Raw genomic sequence first — 15333 nt, forward strand, 5'->3', positions numbered from 1 at the left:
TGGTGGCAGCAGGGAGGAGAACATGACAAGCACCGAGCCATCACACAAGGGAAGTTAAGTGCCCAGAGAGCGGTTGGTTCTGCCCAACAAGACACAGGCTGCAAGTGTACTATTTCTTGTCCCAGGGGTAGAAGTACTCACTTGGACATCCCTAGCATGGGATGAGGGATAGGAAGGGAGACCAAGGAGCAGGAAGGCAGATAACCTTCAACTCTTTGTTTTTAGAAACTGTGATCAAAACTTACTGCACGGAAGTGCAGCGTTATCATTTTGTTCATAACTGGAAAAATGGCACCATCCAGGAATGCCTCGGTGGAAGCTGTGAGGAGGGCAGGTGTCAAGGGCTTTTTAATAGCTGCACCAACAGCAAGAGAAGAAAAAAAACAAACAAAAAAAAAAAAAAAAAAAAACAAAAAAAAAACTTGCCTGCCCTGCAGTCAGTGTGCTTGCACTTACAAGTCCTGAATTTGCTGCTTGCTATGGGCAAAATTACAGCTCTTGCACAATGAAAGCAAAACCCCAGGAAGCAATTTGTAAGTGCTGCAGAGATTTACCCAGTGCTGAGCAGAGTGAGAGAGTGGTTTTGTCAGGATAAAACATGGAGCTGAACAGCAGGGACACAAACCCTGCAACCAAAACACCTGCAGAGGCCCCGTGAGCTTTCCCGGGGCTGGCATGAGGGGAACCTGGTTGTGGTACACACCTCAATGCTCGGACTGCAATAGGAGAGAAATCCCTGGTTATCTAGGCATAGGTGATGCAAAATGAATACATAAATAAACAAACAAATAATAAAGTTAACAGAAGAACAGAGGTACAAAGTTAACTGTTGAATTGTGCTTCAATTAATTGCCAATTATGCTCCAGCAATTAGTTCTACTATTGTCAGCTGGACAATGACAGCCTGGCCTCTATATATATGAGCTGCCCTAGTGACAGCATCAGTTTGCACTGAAATGAAACTTTCCTTTTGTTGTACAACCCTGATTCATACCCAGAGCAAGCTATACTACTGAGCAAATCCTTCTGAAGCCTTAACCTGGGTGGACTTCTCTGCAGTTCGTGTGGTAAGGAAGCCATCTCCTGCCAAGGCAAAACAGTGGTTCTAAGCATCTCTATTTCTGCTAACTTATTTAGCAAGAGGGCTCTGCCCAAGCTCCAGCTGTAGCCTTCCCTTAGTTTGTGTGCATCCTTCTAAGGCAAATCCCCCCCGTTGCTCTCCTTAGCATCACTAAACGCTGCTGTTGTTTAACCCTGAAGCGTACCAGCTTGCTGGCAGACACATTAATTTTCTTTTTAGCCGCGTTATATCAGCAACAAGCTATTCCAGCCTTTAGTCACCTGCTAATGAATTATACATTGATGACACAACAGCAGCTCCCTGAGCTGTGCTGCTGGGCTGGGCTCTCGCTTTCCTGCATCGCGTCTCACAGCAAAGCCCAGCTCAGCCCTCTCAGACGTGCTGGGAAAGAAGAGGAAATGTCTGTGCTGGATTGAGAAACCTGCTTGGGTTTGCTTTCTCTTGTTCACCACTGGTGCCTTCTGGAAGCAGCTCCTCCACTTGCATCAGAATCAGCCCTGGCAGCCGGCAGCACCAGGAGCTTCCCCAGCACCTCCTCCTCTTTGTATAACCTGGCCATTGCCACAGACATGTTGATGTAAATATTTAAAGATGGCAGAGAGACAGGCTGCATGGACTGGAACTGGTTGTTGAGTTTATTAGAAACAGAAACTTCAGGCACAGCTACAGGTTTCTGCTTGCCTCGTCCCCTGCCCAAAACACAACCCCCCTCCTGCTGCATTGGGGCTTGAGCTGAATTTGCAGATCAGGAATTTTCCAGTTTGCCTTGAGATGAGAAGGCACCAGGATATCCCCAAAAAGATTTCCTGGAGATGACTCTTTAGCTGCGTGGGTGAGATTCTTGACGTTATTTATTTTTTCTGCTGAAAATGTAAGTGCTGGCTGCATCCCTGGTGCTGTGCACACTTGACCTTCTGCTCCTTGGCTGGGAAAGCAGATTAAAAAAAAAAAAAAAAAAAAGGAAGCAAGTCATCTCCCTTGCTCTTTGCTTTCACCTCCAGGGCGAGCTCTGCTGTTTCCCCACATGATCTCCCACTATCTAGAAACTGGATAATGACCTGCAGCTAAATGTCACTAGAGGGGAACTCCCTGAGATGACAGAGCTCCCTGTCACTGCAGGCAAGGCCACTTGCTCTCAGCACCTTGGAAAAACAGAACTGTTGGCTGCCTAGGAAGTCATCCTGATGTTACCATCAGTCCCACATGTTACGTGGGACTATTAGCCTCCTGCAGGGTGAATTTTTGTGCTGTACAATTCCTTTGCATGCATCTCTACTTAAAGATTTTTGGTGATGCTGCTGTGTGGTTGTTTTTGTTTGTTTGTTTTTCCAATGCGGCAGGTAAAGTTGAAATGTGGGCTATTTCTTTCATACTTGGCACAGAAAATAAGAGGCAGTGATTAACAGCTAACCAGGATACCTCTTAAAAAAGCACGTATTTTATCTTCATGGTGTATAGCCAGACCTTTTTCCATCATCTTTGTGCTGGAGGAGGGCAAAGGGACTGCCAGGTGCTTACATCAAGAGCTCATCCACCAGCACAGCACACTGCGTGGCTGGAGGCCCCGTGGTCCCCGGAGGATGAGGGACTCCCATCTTCTCCCCCACATCTCCTGCTAGCCCTGGACAGGTCCTCAGTGTGTGTTTGTAGAGCCAGCATTGATGTTAATTATTTCACACCCTCATAACCGGTTTTCTAGCCATGTGTACAAAGTGGGGAGGTGATGCCCGAGCACCTTCACCATCACTCTTCTTTTAGCCAAAGGCTACCACTGCTGTTTGGAAAGCACAACCAGGGTTTTTTCTAACACAGAGGTGCTCAAAGAGCTGCTAGGCATCTCCCCTGGAGAAGCTGGCTGGGATACACAGGGACAGGGCTTCTGGCATCCTTATAGTAAGGGCTGGGAGGCAGCTCAGCCATGGCCTTGCTTTAATGGGCCCCCATGAGTCACTCCATGGGTGTTGGCTGTGCTAAAATCCACAAAATTGGCACTGACTTTTAGAAACAGTGTCAAAAAGAGAAGGGGGAAGAAAAAAAAAAAGCCCAGCAGATAGAGGATGAACACTGTGACCATCTCTGGCCTCTACTGCTTTACTCTACTCCAAACCACAATTGTGAAAGCACATTTAAATGGCCGCTCTTGGGGGAAGGGGCGGGGTTTTTTGGACTTTCAAGCCTGTTTTACTTCTTCTTCACCTCTTTTTAGGCCCTGATTTTAAGCTTTCTGCAGTCTTTGTAAGTTAGGTAACTCCTTCACAGGGTTGCCTTTTGGGTAAACAAATCTGTGTTAGCATAGTGCCCTGCAGAAAACCTGACTTTAACCCTTCCTCCAAGAGAGGGAAATCCCCTGCCTGACCCACAGCACCTGCACTCCTTACCCGCACGTGACCCGTGCACTCTTACTGTGCAAGTTAGTTTTACTTCCACAACAGCCTCTTCACAAAGAGCTGGTAATGCTGCTGGGAAACTTGGAAACACGTTTCTGGTCCTCTAAGGTCTGTCGGGCCAGCAGTATGGCAGGAGGAATATGCAACATCTGAATCAACATATAAGCTGGGGAAACGCTCTGCAAAGGAATATGTGGACAAAGGTTGAAATTCTTTCCCACTGGGGAGTTGTGGAGGGGACTTTGCGGGGACTTTGCTGGGGCAGCCAGGCTTGGATATGGTGGGTGTCAGCCCAGAGCTGGGCAATGTAGGAGATGGGGGCTGTGAGCCTCCAGCCTGAGCCAGGGGAAGCAGATGGCTCAGGCCTACAAACATCCCAGAAACAGGACTGCCTTAGCTCTGATCTGGATTGTTCATTAATACAGTTTCTGGAGTGCATGAGAAGTTTTGTTCATCGTTTGCCACTTTCCATATGAAAAAAATAAAAGGAAGAAAGCAAGAAAAAAGCAACAGTGACACCCCCATGCCCTCCAGGAAACCCAAGCTCCCCGAAGGAAGCTTCAATGCCAACTTTGTGGCAGTGATTGCAGCTCAGGCCACCAGCTCTCCAGCACCCAGATGTGATTTGAGCATCCTTTTTGGCCTTATAACCTCCAGAGCTCAGTGTGCTGCCACCAAAGGCCTTATCGGTCTGCAGCTGGTTCCTTCCTCTCCCTGCCACAAACTGCACATTTGTTTAGGGGAACATTCACAGTTTTGGCAGAAAAAAGGTGTGTTGGGGTCCTGTGCTGCAGCGAGGGAGAGACTTTGGGATCCTGATGTTATCCTTTGGATCAACGGGCAGGAGCTGCACGGGATTAGGGATCATTCTGATAACTTGGGCTAGCAGCTACATGCCTTGTGAGCCTCTGGCTTTGTTGGTTAGGCTGCATGAGTGAATAGGGTTGAGAGACATTGAGAGACAAAAGGTTTATATGTCCATGTCAAGCCCACAACCAGGGACATATTCAGCATCAGTAATGAGGGAACTGGGCCAGCTTCTGCTCACCCCCAGTCCCCACCTCCACGAAGTGCCGTAGCTGGTCTGGAGGGGTTCAGAAGGGTTCAGAAGAATGTCCTAGGCAAATCATCCACTGGGGAAATAGGACAGTTTTGGAACAAACTTATTTAATTTTCAGCATGCATGTGTAGGAAACGTGTGCTTAGCTATTGGGTCAAACTCCTGCTGAGAAGGTGTGCTCAGGCCCCACCAACAGGCAGGACAGGCTGCAGGTTTTAGGCTCAAAAGCTGTTCTCTGAAATGCTGATGCATGGGCAGAACTGAAATGCCAATGTGTGCCCCAAATGCCTTGGGTGGCGAGCCCTGGCCCCCCCCCCCCCCCCGGACAGTCAGTGCCTGAGCAGATCAGCAACTGATCAGCAGCATCAGTTGGGTAATGAACTGGGGGCAATTTTTTCACGCAAGGCTTGGGAAGATGAGTTTTAATGCAGAGGGGATGAAAAAAAAATAAAATAAAAAGAGTTGGGGAAAAAAAAAAAAAAAAAAAAGCTGAAACCATTAGGGGGGGGGAAAAAATGAGGAGGGGGAAGCGAGAGGCGGCCCCCCTGCTAAGGGGGGGAGAAGGATGAGGAGGAGGAGCAGGAGGAGGAAGGCAGGGGGCGGTCCGGGGGTGGGCTCTCCCCGCCGCGCCGCCGCCCCAGCCCCAGCCCGGCCGCAGAGAGCGAGCCGCCGCCGCAGGAGCCACCATGGGAGTAGAAGGCTGCACCAAGTGCATCAAATACCTCCTCTTCGTCTTCAACTTCATCTTCTGGGTGAGCCCCACCGCGGGGGAGGAGGGGGCGGCTGCCAAGGGGGCTGCGGCGCGGCTCGGCTCGGCTGCTCTTAGCCGGGTTTTTTCCATTCCTCCCTCCCCCCGTGCGAAGACCTGCGTGGTGTTGGGTTTTTTTTGGGGGGGTGGGAGAAGTGGGGGGGGGGGGGAGGGGGGGCACGTTTATCCTTTGCTTTTTTTTTTTTTTTTTTTTTTTAATGCGTGCAAACACATCTAGATATATTTATTTATTTTCATGCATCTACATATACACCTAGACGGCCTTTTTTTTATATATATACCTACATCTCTGCACTCATATGGCATTCATGGATGTATATGTTTATATATTTACATGCACCCTTCTCAGCACGAGGCTGGGGGGCATTCCCCCCCCCCCCCCCAGACCCCCTGTTGTTGCCGTGGGGTTCCCTTCCACCGCCCAGGGGTGGATGGGGCGAGCCCCCTGCCCTGGAGGTGCTGGAGGGGAGAAGGGGCTTAAAAATAGGGGTGGCTGGGGCTGCTGCTGCCCCTCGATGCCCTGTGTTGGGTTGGAGCTGGGCACTGCCTCCCGGGAAGTTGTTTGGGTCCGCAGCTGTTTCCCATGGTGGGGAGGCTTGCTTCCCTGGAAAAGTTTCCTGGGGAATAATTCGTCCCCAGGGGTGGCTGGACCTGGGCACAGTGGTGGCAGCGGGGCCTCCCACGCGGGAGGAAGGTCACTGTCGGTGGGTTTCTGCACAGTCTTTCCCAATCCTGGGTTAGCAGGCTCTGGATTTTCTGCCGCGTCTCAAATCCGGTCCGAATTCAGGCTCTGCTTCGCCTTTCTCCCAGGGTAGCACTGACTGAGGGGAGCAGTGACGGCAGCAGTGTTAATTGGTACCCGATGCTCTGCCAGCTGCAGGATGCCTGTGGGACCTGTCTGCTTTTAACCTCTTCCTCTTCCCGCACGATGGAGCCTGGTGGCCCCCTCCCCGAAATGCCTGCCTATGTCGTTCCTCCCGCCTTATGGCGCTTATCCGGGGGCTTTTCCATCCGTTCTGCACCTCATTTCCTGCCATTCTTGCTGCTCAAGTGTGGATGCGAGGGAGGAAGGGTCTTTTGGGGGGCATGAAGGGTGCAGGAGGCCTTCGCATGTGGTTTACTGAATAACTTACCTTTTATTAAACCAGCATTTTGCTTCCTTCCTGTTTTCCTTCCCCCTTATGGCTTCTGCTTTGACCCGCCGGCTACCCGAAATGCTGCCCCAGCACTCACTTGCCAGCAGCTGGCTCCCTCAGGCTGCCTCCTGTGCAGATGGTGAGCCTGGGCTTCGTTAGCATTAACGATGCTCGCTGCCAGGCACAACAGTGGGTGAACAACAGGTCTGATGGCTTGCAGATCCTTCTGGTTTTCTTTAAGCAGAATTCACGGGGTAGCACCTTGCACCCTACCTGGGGGGGTGGATGCTTTGGTCACCACCGTGGCACCAAGACCCTACAAGAGCTGGCGTTGTAAGGTCGGGAGTGGCACCGACATCCCTTTGTGCAGGGTGCTTGGGCTCCCTGCAGGGTGGCTGTGCGGGTATCCCAGTCCTGGGGTAAGCCCTAAGTCGAAGGGAGGTGTGAGACATGGGATTTCGTGCAAGCTGCTTGGTATGCAAGGGCTGCTGGGCTCCTCGCGCTCATTTGCTTATCGTTTGCTCAGCGCTGAATCGAGGTCGGGCGCTGCTGGCGAAAACAAGCGCGAGGCAGAGCCAGAAGTTTGGCAGACACAGGGGCTTCGCCGAAAGGCAGCTGGCTTCGGAAGGAAGGAAGCAATTCTAAACCATTGCTGTGTTAACAAATGAGAAAGAAACTCCGATAACTTACTGAAGTGGCCCTGTTGTCTTGCTGGTGTGTAAATAAACCAACACCCCCTGGCAGCATGGGGCGAGGGGCGGGGGGTGGCTAAACAAAGCCGCTGTGTTGAAAAGCAAAAGGAAAAGGCTGCCCCAGCGCCAGATCCTTGGGGCATCTCGGCAGCCTGCCTGCCTGGGATTTGTCTCTTTTTTTTTTTGTGTTGTTTTTCCCTTGTGTGTGTTTTGGGAAGAAGCAGCCAGGCTGGGCTTGGTTGTCTGCTGGAAGGGGCGAGTGGCTGTGCCGTGGTAACTCCCAAGGACCACGTGTACCATTGAAAGATGTGAGGCTTGGTAGGGTGCCCAAAGCTCTGTAAAGCTTTCAGAAGCCCCACTGCACCTCCAGCTCTTTGGTAGAGCACTTCGGGCCTGTGGCCAGGCTCCTGGTGGAGGTTGGTGCCCGCGTCCTTCGTGGCAACATTGCTTGGACTGAAGCTGTGGAGGAGGCCAAGGGCAGCACCTGGGGCGCCTCACCCGGTTAGCAAAACACAGAGCTGATAAAGGAAAAGCTTTTGTGCACTGCAAACTTGCCCTGAAACCTTGGTTTCAGGAAAAAAAAAAAAAAAAAAAAAAACCTTGAACTGTGCTTCTGATTTTCCTTGCATGGCTGATATAAGCACTGGGTTAGGGATACTTTGAGGGACAAAGGTTTTCAGGGGGTGGCTTGGGAGCAAGCTGCCAAACACAGGTCTTGGGGTTTTGCTGGTGGACCAGGCGGTCCTGGCTCGTTCTTCAGCCTGGAGCTGGCAGGATCAGGGCATGTGGTGGGGCAGAGCCCTTTCTCCACCGCACTCTTGGCAGCAGCCACACAGGCGGCTGGGCTTCGGCCGCCCACCGAAGTGAGTCGAAGCCCACAGAATCTGGCTGGACTGACCACTGTGGCGAAGCATCCCCAGAGAGGCTGAAGGAAGCCGGATGGCTATTTTAAAATGTAATTAAACATAACCAAGGAGAAATTGGCTTGCTCCGAGAAGGCTCGCCCATCCCATTAGCTAACTCAGTCAGTGGCAGCCTTCCAGGTCCGGAGCAGTGCTGGCTGCTCTGCCATGGAGGTGTCTAATTAAAAGAGCTCACTCCTAATGCCATTTACCAGGCAATGCACAACTATTTGCTCTTGCTTGTGTTGTCTGTGGTATGGGTAGGGTGTGAAAGAGAAGAGCAGAGGGAACACGAAAGTGAAAAACCACCGTCCTGAGAGGGAGGATCTCAGGGGAGCGTATTGTGAGAAGGGATGGAGGAACTGATATTTTCTCATCTTGTGCAACTCTGGAAAAATCTGTTGGTCATCTTCTGGAGTCTGCACGGCGTGCACAAAGGTGTCTGGCTTTGGCGTCAGGGGAAGGCAGTGAGCCCACGCTTCCTCCTCTCTGGGTGGCGGTTGCGGTCCCGGTGTGACAGTTCTGACCCCAGGGGTGACCTCGCCACCTGGGTGTGCCGAGGAGGGCAGTGGGTGCTGCTGCCACGAGTTTAAATGAGGTGACGGAAACGAGGAGGAAGAGCTGGTGGTTAGTGTGATGTGCAGCGCTCTGAAGCACTGCTCAGAAGTAACTCAGCGGATTCGTAACAACAGCTCGACTTCTGTTTAGGTTGCAGCCCCACATGCATGCCTGTGCTGGAAACTGCTTCGGTTGTATTAGTCATAGTGTGTCACAGGCTTTTCCAGTGTGGAGCGGGGGTTTTTGTTTTGATTCTTGGTCTCCCAGGGAATTGCACACAGCATTGCGAATGCCAAGGCCACAGCACTTTTCCAGCATCTCCTTGCAGTGACTTGGGTTTGGTGGGGTTGGGCAACGCACAGCCCAACCCAGCATATCTCCACGTGCCTTGGAACATGGCTATTTAATGCCTCTCTTTGTAGAGCAAGGGAAATGTTTTCTTAGTGTGTGGAGAGGCTCAGGACCCGGATCCAGGCTTTCCTCCTGGTGACTCCCTGCAATGTGTTTCTGGGCTCGCTATCAAGTGAACGCAGCCCTACCATCACTTGCAAAACCTTAAGTCTCTGCGTGACGAAGCTTATTTAACCGGGTCTTTCAAAGAGACCGATGCTTCATCATCAAAAATACCTGACTTCGCTGCATGAGCTGCACTGAAATCACCAGGAGGGAGCATCTCTGGCAGCTGAGTGAGGGGGTTATTCTGGCTTCCTGGGGTGGTTCTTCTGCCAGCCACCTAACGCTCACCTGTGCAAGAGCATGAAGGCATGCACAGCGCCTTCAGAAACACTTTGATCCTATGATGAAAGGCGCTGTGCAAGCACCTTTCACTGTTATTAAAAAGAGAAAGCAGTTGTATTACTCTTGTAGTTAAACACTTTTGCATGTGGCCAAATAAATTTTAAAGCAGTATCTGAAATTGTTTTCCAGTGGGGCAATTAACTCTTGCTGGTAGATGCCAATGTGTAGGGCTGCTTCTGGCTGAGGTGGTTAAAGAGCATCCCACGGTCTAAGCACCCTGCTGGTGTGTTGGGCACCAGGTTCCCACTCTCTTCTTCCTCCTCTTCCTCCTCCTCAGTCTTTATTTGGCACCCTGCCTGCCTCTACTCCAGGATTGTTTCTTCCAGCTTGTTTGGAGGAGCCGTGCAGTTTTGTTGGGTTGGTAACTATAGGCACCAGTGGAGAATTTAGCCCAGCTCTGTGGCTGTATTAATAGCTGCTGCTGGAAGGTGGCCATGGCTGAGCCACTCTCAAAGTGGAGCATGGGCGCAGTAGTGCCTTCCTCCCCCTGTGTGAAGAAAATGGGGCTTTTTTGCCTCTGTTTCTGGACAGGCTTTGCCTACGTGTTTTCAACCGTGTGGCCTGATCTTTGCCTGTCATCAAACATCACAGTTGCAGAAGACGGCAGAAAGGTCTCGTCTGCGCTTTCCAAGAAAAGTGTTGTTGTGGCTTGTGAGTGCCTGTGTCAAGTTCAACAATGAAGTTTTTATGTTTTGTGACCATCTTCAGTCCAACTGCACCTGAATTTGTCTGATTTAAGTCACTTACCCTGCTTTCATCCCCCCCAAATCTTTGTATGAGTCTGATGGGTTGGTGCTCCTGCTCATCCCATGGTCACCGCATCCTCCACGTCACCGAGCAGAGCTCAATGCAACTCGACGTGATGAACATGGGGAACATCCACAGCGCTCATCTCCTTAAAATTTTAAGGAACTTTCAGCATGAGGTTCTGCTATCTCAGTGTGAGGACCATGACAGCATCAAACCCACGTTCCTGCAGGCTGCCCTTAGCTTTTGGCATTCAGCTCTTAGCACAGGGGATATCGAGCCCCGAGCTCCTTAAGCACTTCCATGGGTGAATCTCTTCACCTTAGCTGAGAAATTCGGCTTCTGCTCTGCAGGGAGCGAGGTGCAGGGCAGGTATGCCAGCTTGGCAGTGACTGTCTGCAGCCTGCATCTACGCGTATGCCCTGCTGCAAGCGTGCTCTGCGCTGGGCCCCAGCTCCGTCTAGGTATTGCTGCAAAACCTGCAAGGTCCTAGTGCGCGCCTTGGCAGGCTGTGTGAGCATGTGGATTGCCTCTTCCAGAGATGGAGTTGCATTAATTTATGAACCTCTGTCTCCTTTACTTTTTGCTTCCACTCACACTGGATGGATCTTATGAAGATCCATCTACAAAATGATTCTTTGTTATTTACGCTGCACATACTGGATAATATGATATCTGCTTTTCCATCTAGAGCCCAATAAGAGCTGGGAGCAAAACATTCAACCTCAATTTAGCAATTAATTCCTGGTTGCTTGTGTGATGAGACACTTCAGCTATGGTGAGCTGCTTCATCTTTCTGTGCCCCAATTCCCAGCACCCCAAAGAGGAGGGATCTCTGGTTTTGCATCATCTCAGCCACTTCGCAGCTTGTGTTGGAGAGGAGCCGCATGGTGCCAGTGCTCAGTAGTTCAGGGAAGCTGCTACGAGCAAGAAAACTTAACATCTAATCTTTGACCCAAGTCTTAAAACACCCCAAAACAGTGTCGGTGTTGGTGATGTCAGTGCTTTGTTTCTTCACTCTGGGTGATGGTTTGGGGTCACTGTGCTGAGTCTGTCCACAAGCAATATGCAGCCTGCCTGGGCTGTGCAAGAGGAACGGAGGCAGCATCTCCTTTGGTTGCGTTTTTGCAGTCTGCCCTGATGCTGGCGGCGACGGAGGGGTGAGGAAAGTGGCGTCCCAGCGGGAGGACCACCGCGTCCACGGGAAGCCGTGCTGCTAAAAATACAGCATTGTGAAACTGTCGGCACCTGGACTTCCCTTCTCTTCCTCGGGGTTTGGCTGCAGGATGTCTGCTGTGCTTCGGTCAAGGCGCACTATAGCTGCAGCCAGCGCTGCTTCCTCCTCCTCTTCCTCCTCCCTGCCAGGAAGCCTGTTTTGGAGGGAGGTGGAGGGAAGGGAGCAGAAGGAAAAGGGGCGGTGGCGGCAGCGGAAAGGACTGGGGGGTGATGCACATCCTGGTGTATGCGAGTGTCTGGGGGGCAGCGGGCAGAAGCGGGGTCATCTCAGCTACGGAGTACCCCGTGTTCAAGGGGAGAAAAGGGATACTCCTTGCACCCCTAAATCATGGGAATTTCTAGAGGAGGTGTGACCGGGCTGTGAAAGAGGGGTTATCACTGCACGTGGTGTTGCATCCTTATTGTGGTGCTCTACCGGTGATGCCCCATCCCATGGATTGCACCTCTCGGGGGTCTGCTTTCCTCCCCGCCGTCCCGTGCTGGCTGCCGGCAAGTCTTGCACACGCCCTGGGCAGGCAGGATCCAGCTGGAAAAGCCTGGCTGTCTGGGGAAGAAGCAATAAATCTCGTGAAGCTGGAAAAGAGCAGCAAGTAGGAAACAGCAGAGACTGCTGTACCACCTCTTCTGGCATGCTGTGCCCTTTGGGGTGTGAATCCCAGGGTCAGCTTGCTGTGGGTTTGCAAAGGGGCAGGGGAGGTGGAGAAAGTGTCATTTGCCCTTGGGGCTTGTTTTCTTTGGGGATTTTAGGGATATGCCCATGGGAATTTAATTTTTATTATTATTTTTAAATAAAGGTGGAGGGAAGCGCAAGTACAGGGAGGAGGCAGACCCTCTGTCCATGTTAGGGGAATTGCAGGCTGGGGGGGTGGTGGTGTGGGAAGCATGTCTGAGAATAATGCAGCATGGATGTTGCCGAAATTGCAGCTTTTACTGTTGCTCTCATGGAAGCAGTCCCCAAAAATGTAAACTGAGGACTGTGAGATGCGTTTGTAACAAGCCTCTGAGACCTCACGCTCTGAAGAGCTGGGCAAGCAAAGAGAAATTCGGTAACCTGCACAGGGTGCTAGGTGCCTAGAGGAAAAATAGGACATTTAGAAAATAAGGATATGCAACTTGGAGACCAGAAAAGTGCCCAGAGAAACTGTAGCCCCTAGATGCTAATGCGGTACAAAAGCAGAAGGCAGGGTTACTGTGACAAAGGGACGAGGCTTTCTCCTTGTTTTCTTTCCTTTGGAAAATGCCTTCGTTACATTCTGTGCTGCCTGGTGGTGGAAGGATGTATGGTTTTCATGGAAAAAGTTACTCAGCGTAGCCTAAATCCTGTTTTCATTAGTAAGTGAATGTCGTTTGCTCTTAAGAAACGCAGCTGCTGTTGGATTGAAACTTCCAGCCGAAGGTCCTTGGTGCTCTGTTTAAAGAAAAAAAAAAAAAAAAAAAAAAAGCTAAAACAGCTTTTCTTTCTGGGTTGTTCTCTTTAATTGAAAAAAAAAAAAAAAAAAAAAGTTATTCTGCTGGAAGCCAGGGTTTCTATGGCAATCCAGTGATTTTTTTTTTTTCCTTTCCTTGCGCTCCTTCCCCCCCAATCTTGTTTCCTTCCCTGCCAAATTCCCAGCATGGCCAAGTTTCTCTCTGCGTTCAGGGGACTGGGTGGACATGTCGGTGTGGGGCCGGGTGCCGTTTCACAGCTGACGTGCTGCTGTACAAGTGTGCACACTTGGTGGTGCTGATTCCCAAAAACACTGCGGCATTACAGCGAGACCCTTCCCCAGCTGAGCAGAGGGATGCTGCATGGCACTGGGCTTATCACGAGCCTATCACTTTTTGGTGGTTTGGGTTTTTTGTTTATTTTTTGGAATGAAAACAAACCAAAACACCACAGATGGCTGCGATCTTTTCTTCACCTCTCCTCGCCCCCACAAGAATCCCAGATCTTTCTTTGGGATCTCTTTTCCCCTAGGAGCCACAGCGAGACTCTTAAGGGGAGTACTGATGAGTTTGGGGACCTTCCGCATCTCCCCAGAGGAGAAGCAGACACGGGCTCTGTTATGTTCTTAAACAATATACAAGCAGTGCCAGGCTGGATTTTGGGAACTTTCTGCCTTATTTGGAGCTGAGCTGGAGCGCTGGCTGGCTTTCATGGCTTTTTTTCTGTTGCAAGGGCTGGGAGAACCGTGGGCTGTCCCGAGTGTGAGAGCAGGGAGGTTGCACCAGTTGCTGGGGCAGGAGCATTAAGAGTGATTATTTCAGTCGCTGGGGCAGGAGCATTAAGGGTGATTATTTTGCAGGCAAAAGGAGGGAAGGGCTGGCAGAACCTCTCCTCCTCAACCTCCCAAATTGCCAGGTAGGGTTCATGGGGATTTTTATTTTCTTTGGGAGCTGCACGGTCAGCTTGCCCTGGGCATTTTGCACTGATGGTGTGCACTTGCCTGAGCTCCCATGGCACCCCAATAAAAGATTAAAACAAAACAAAACAAAAAAACTCCTGGCTGGGGTTTGCAGAAGTTAGCAAGGAAGCAAAACGTACACTGACCTCAGGAGGAGCAGAGCGAGGCAAACACAGGGAGCCTTTTTTGGAAATCCCAGTCCACATGTGTTTGCTTGGGCTTGCACAGCTGGAGACTTTGCACTCTTGCTCAACAAAATCTATTCGTTTTTTTGTTTTATTTATTTTTTTAATCTGACCTTCATGCTCACACCTGACCCTGCTCAGACTCTTTTACAAAAAACTTTTGTAACTGCTTCTGTACTTTTCAGTAGTTATCTTCAAATGGCTTGAAGGATTTAGGATACTCACATGGGCAGTTAAGCAGACACTTCCAGAAATTCTTAGCCTTAAGAATTTCAGTCACTTTTTTTTTAACCTGTGTTTTTATTCTTTCCCCCTCTCTTTGATGGTTTTATATAAAAGGGATGTCAGGGATAACACAGTTAGTCCTGCTGGAAGCCTGCTCCTGTCCCCCATTTCCATTCCCTGCCCCCTCCCCTAGAAGAGAAAATGCTAAGGAAGCCTTTCATAACATTTTCCATTACCTGAACATAATGTACAAATTTTATTTTTTTCCCCAGCTCTCTGGGGAAAGGAACAAGTCCCTTTGCCAAATGCTGCTGAGGACGGGCATTTCCCTGTCTGTCATCAAGTTTGATGGACTGGTTTATAAATCCCTGCGGGTATAGCTGGTTGTATTGGTTTTGCTTTTAAACAAAACCCACAACCCTGTGTGTTCATCGCAGATAAATGAAATCAGGTGGTAACAGCTTGTTGGGAGCAAGGGGTAATGAGGGCTGATCCTGATTTCTGTTGAAAATCCCCTGGGTTGCACACCTTGTCCTTCTGAGGTGAGACTGAGCCTTCTATGGTAGCCGAGATAAAACAGCTCTGGGAAGGAAACCATGGGCAGGAGCTGGAGGCACCGTGCACCTGCTGGGGATGAGGGCTGCTCCTAACGCTGTGCAGGGTGTGTGAATCACGGTGTGTACGGCTCAAAGTGCTGTGGAGATGGGACAAGGAGGATAGAAAAACGTAGAAATTCTTCTCATAGAAAAGCCCAGGTGGGAAGGGACCTCGGAGATCATCTGGTACAACCTTTCACTGTAAAGCAGGGCACAGTCCCTGTGTCTAGCCAAACCTCAGGAGTCTCAAACTCTGGAGAAGCCACTACATCCCCAGGGAGGCTGTTCAGTGACTGCTTGTTCTCACTGTAAAACCTTTTCATCTCAAAGAAGAACTTGCAGAAAGCCACAAAGCAAGTGGCCCTGCTCCTGTGTGAGAGGTTTGGCTGTGGGTAACGCATGCTTCCTCTGCTTTCTCTCCAGCTGGCCGGAGGGATCATCCTGGGAGTGGCCCTGTGGCTTCGCCATGACACGCAGACCACCAGCATCCTCTACCTGCAACTGGGGGACAAGCAGGCCCCCAACACCTTCTACGTCGGTAAGTAGCAGAAAGCAGAACTAAAACTACCTGATATTC

The 15333-nt window shown here is 50.6% G+C and overlaps 1 protein-coding gene across 1 annotated transcript in view; it reads left to right on the forward strand.

The window, feature by feature from the left end:
• Window positions 1–5148: 5148 nt before the first annotated feature.
• CD81 (CD81 molecule) overlaps window positions 5149–15333 on the forward strand; it is a 31168-nt gene continuing 20983 nt past the window's right edge. The window contains exons 1-2 of the mRNA XM_084288103.1: window positions 5149–5280; window positions 15180–15294. Coding sequence (XP_084144229.1) covers window positions 5215–5280; window positions 15180–15294 — 181 coding nt within the window. The 5' untranslated portion in view covers window positions 5149–5214. The remainder of the gene's footprint in view (window positions 5281–15179; window positions 15295–15333) is intronic.

The sequence above is a fragment of the Netta rufina genome (genome assembly GCF_964035555.1).
Source record: "Netta rufina genome assembly, chromosome: 5".
Classification (NCBI taxonomy): Eukaryota; Metazoa; Chordata; class Aves; order Anseriformes; family Anatidae; genus Netta; species Netta rufina.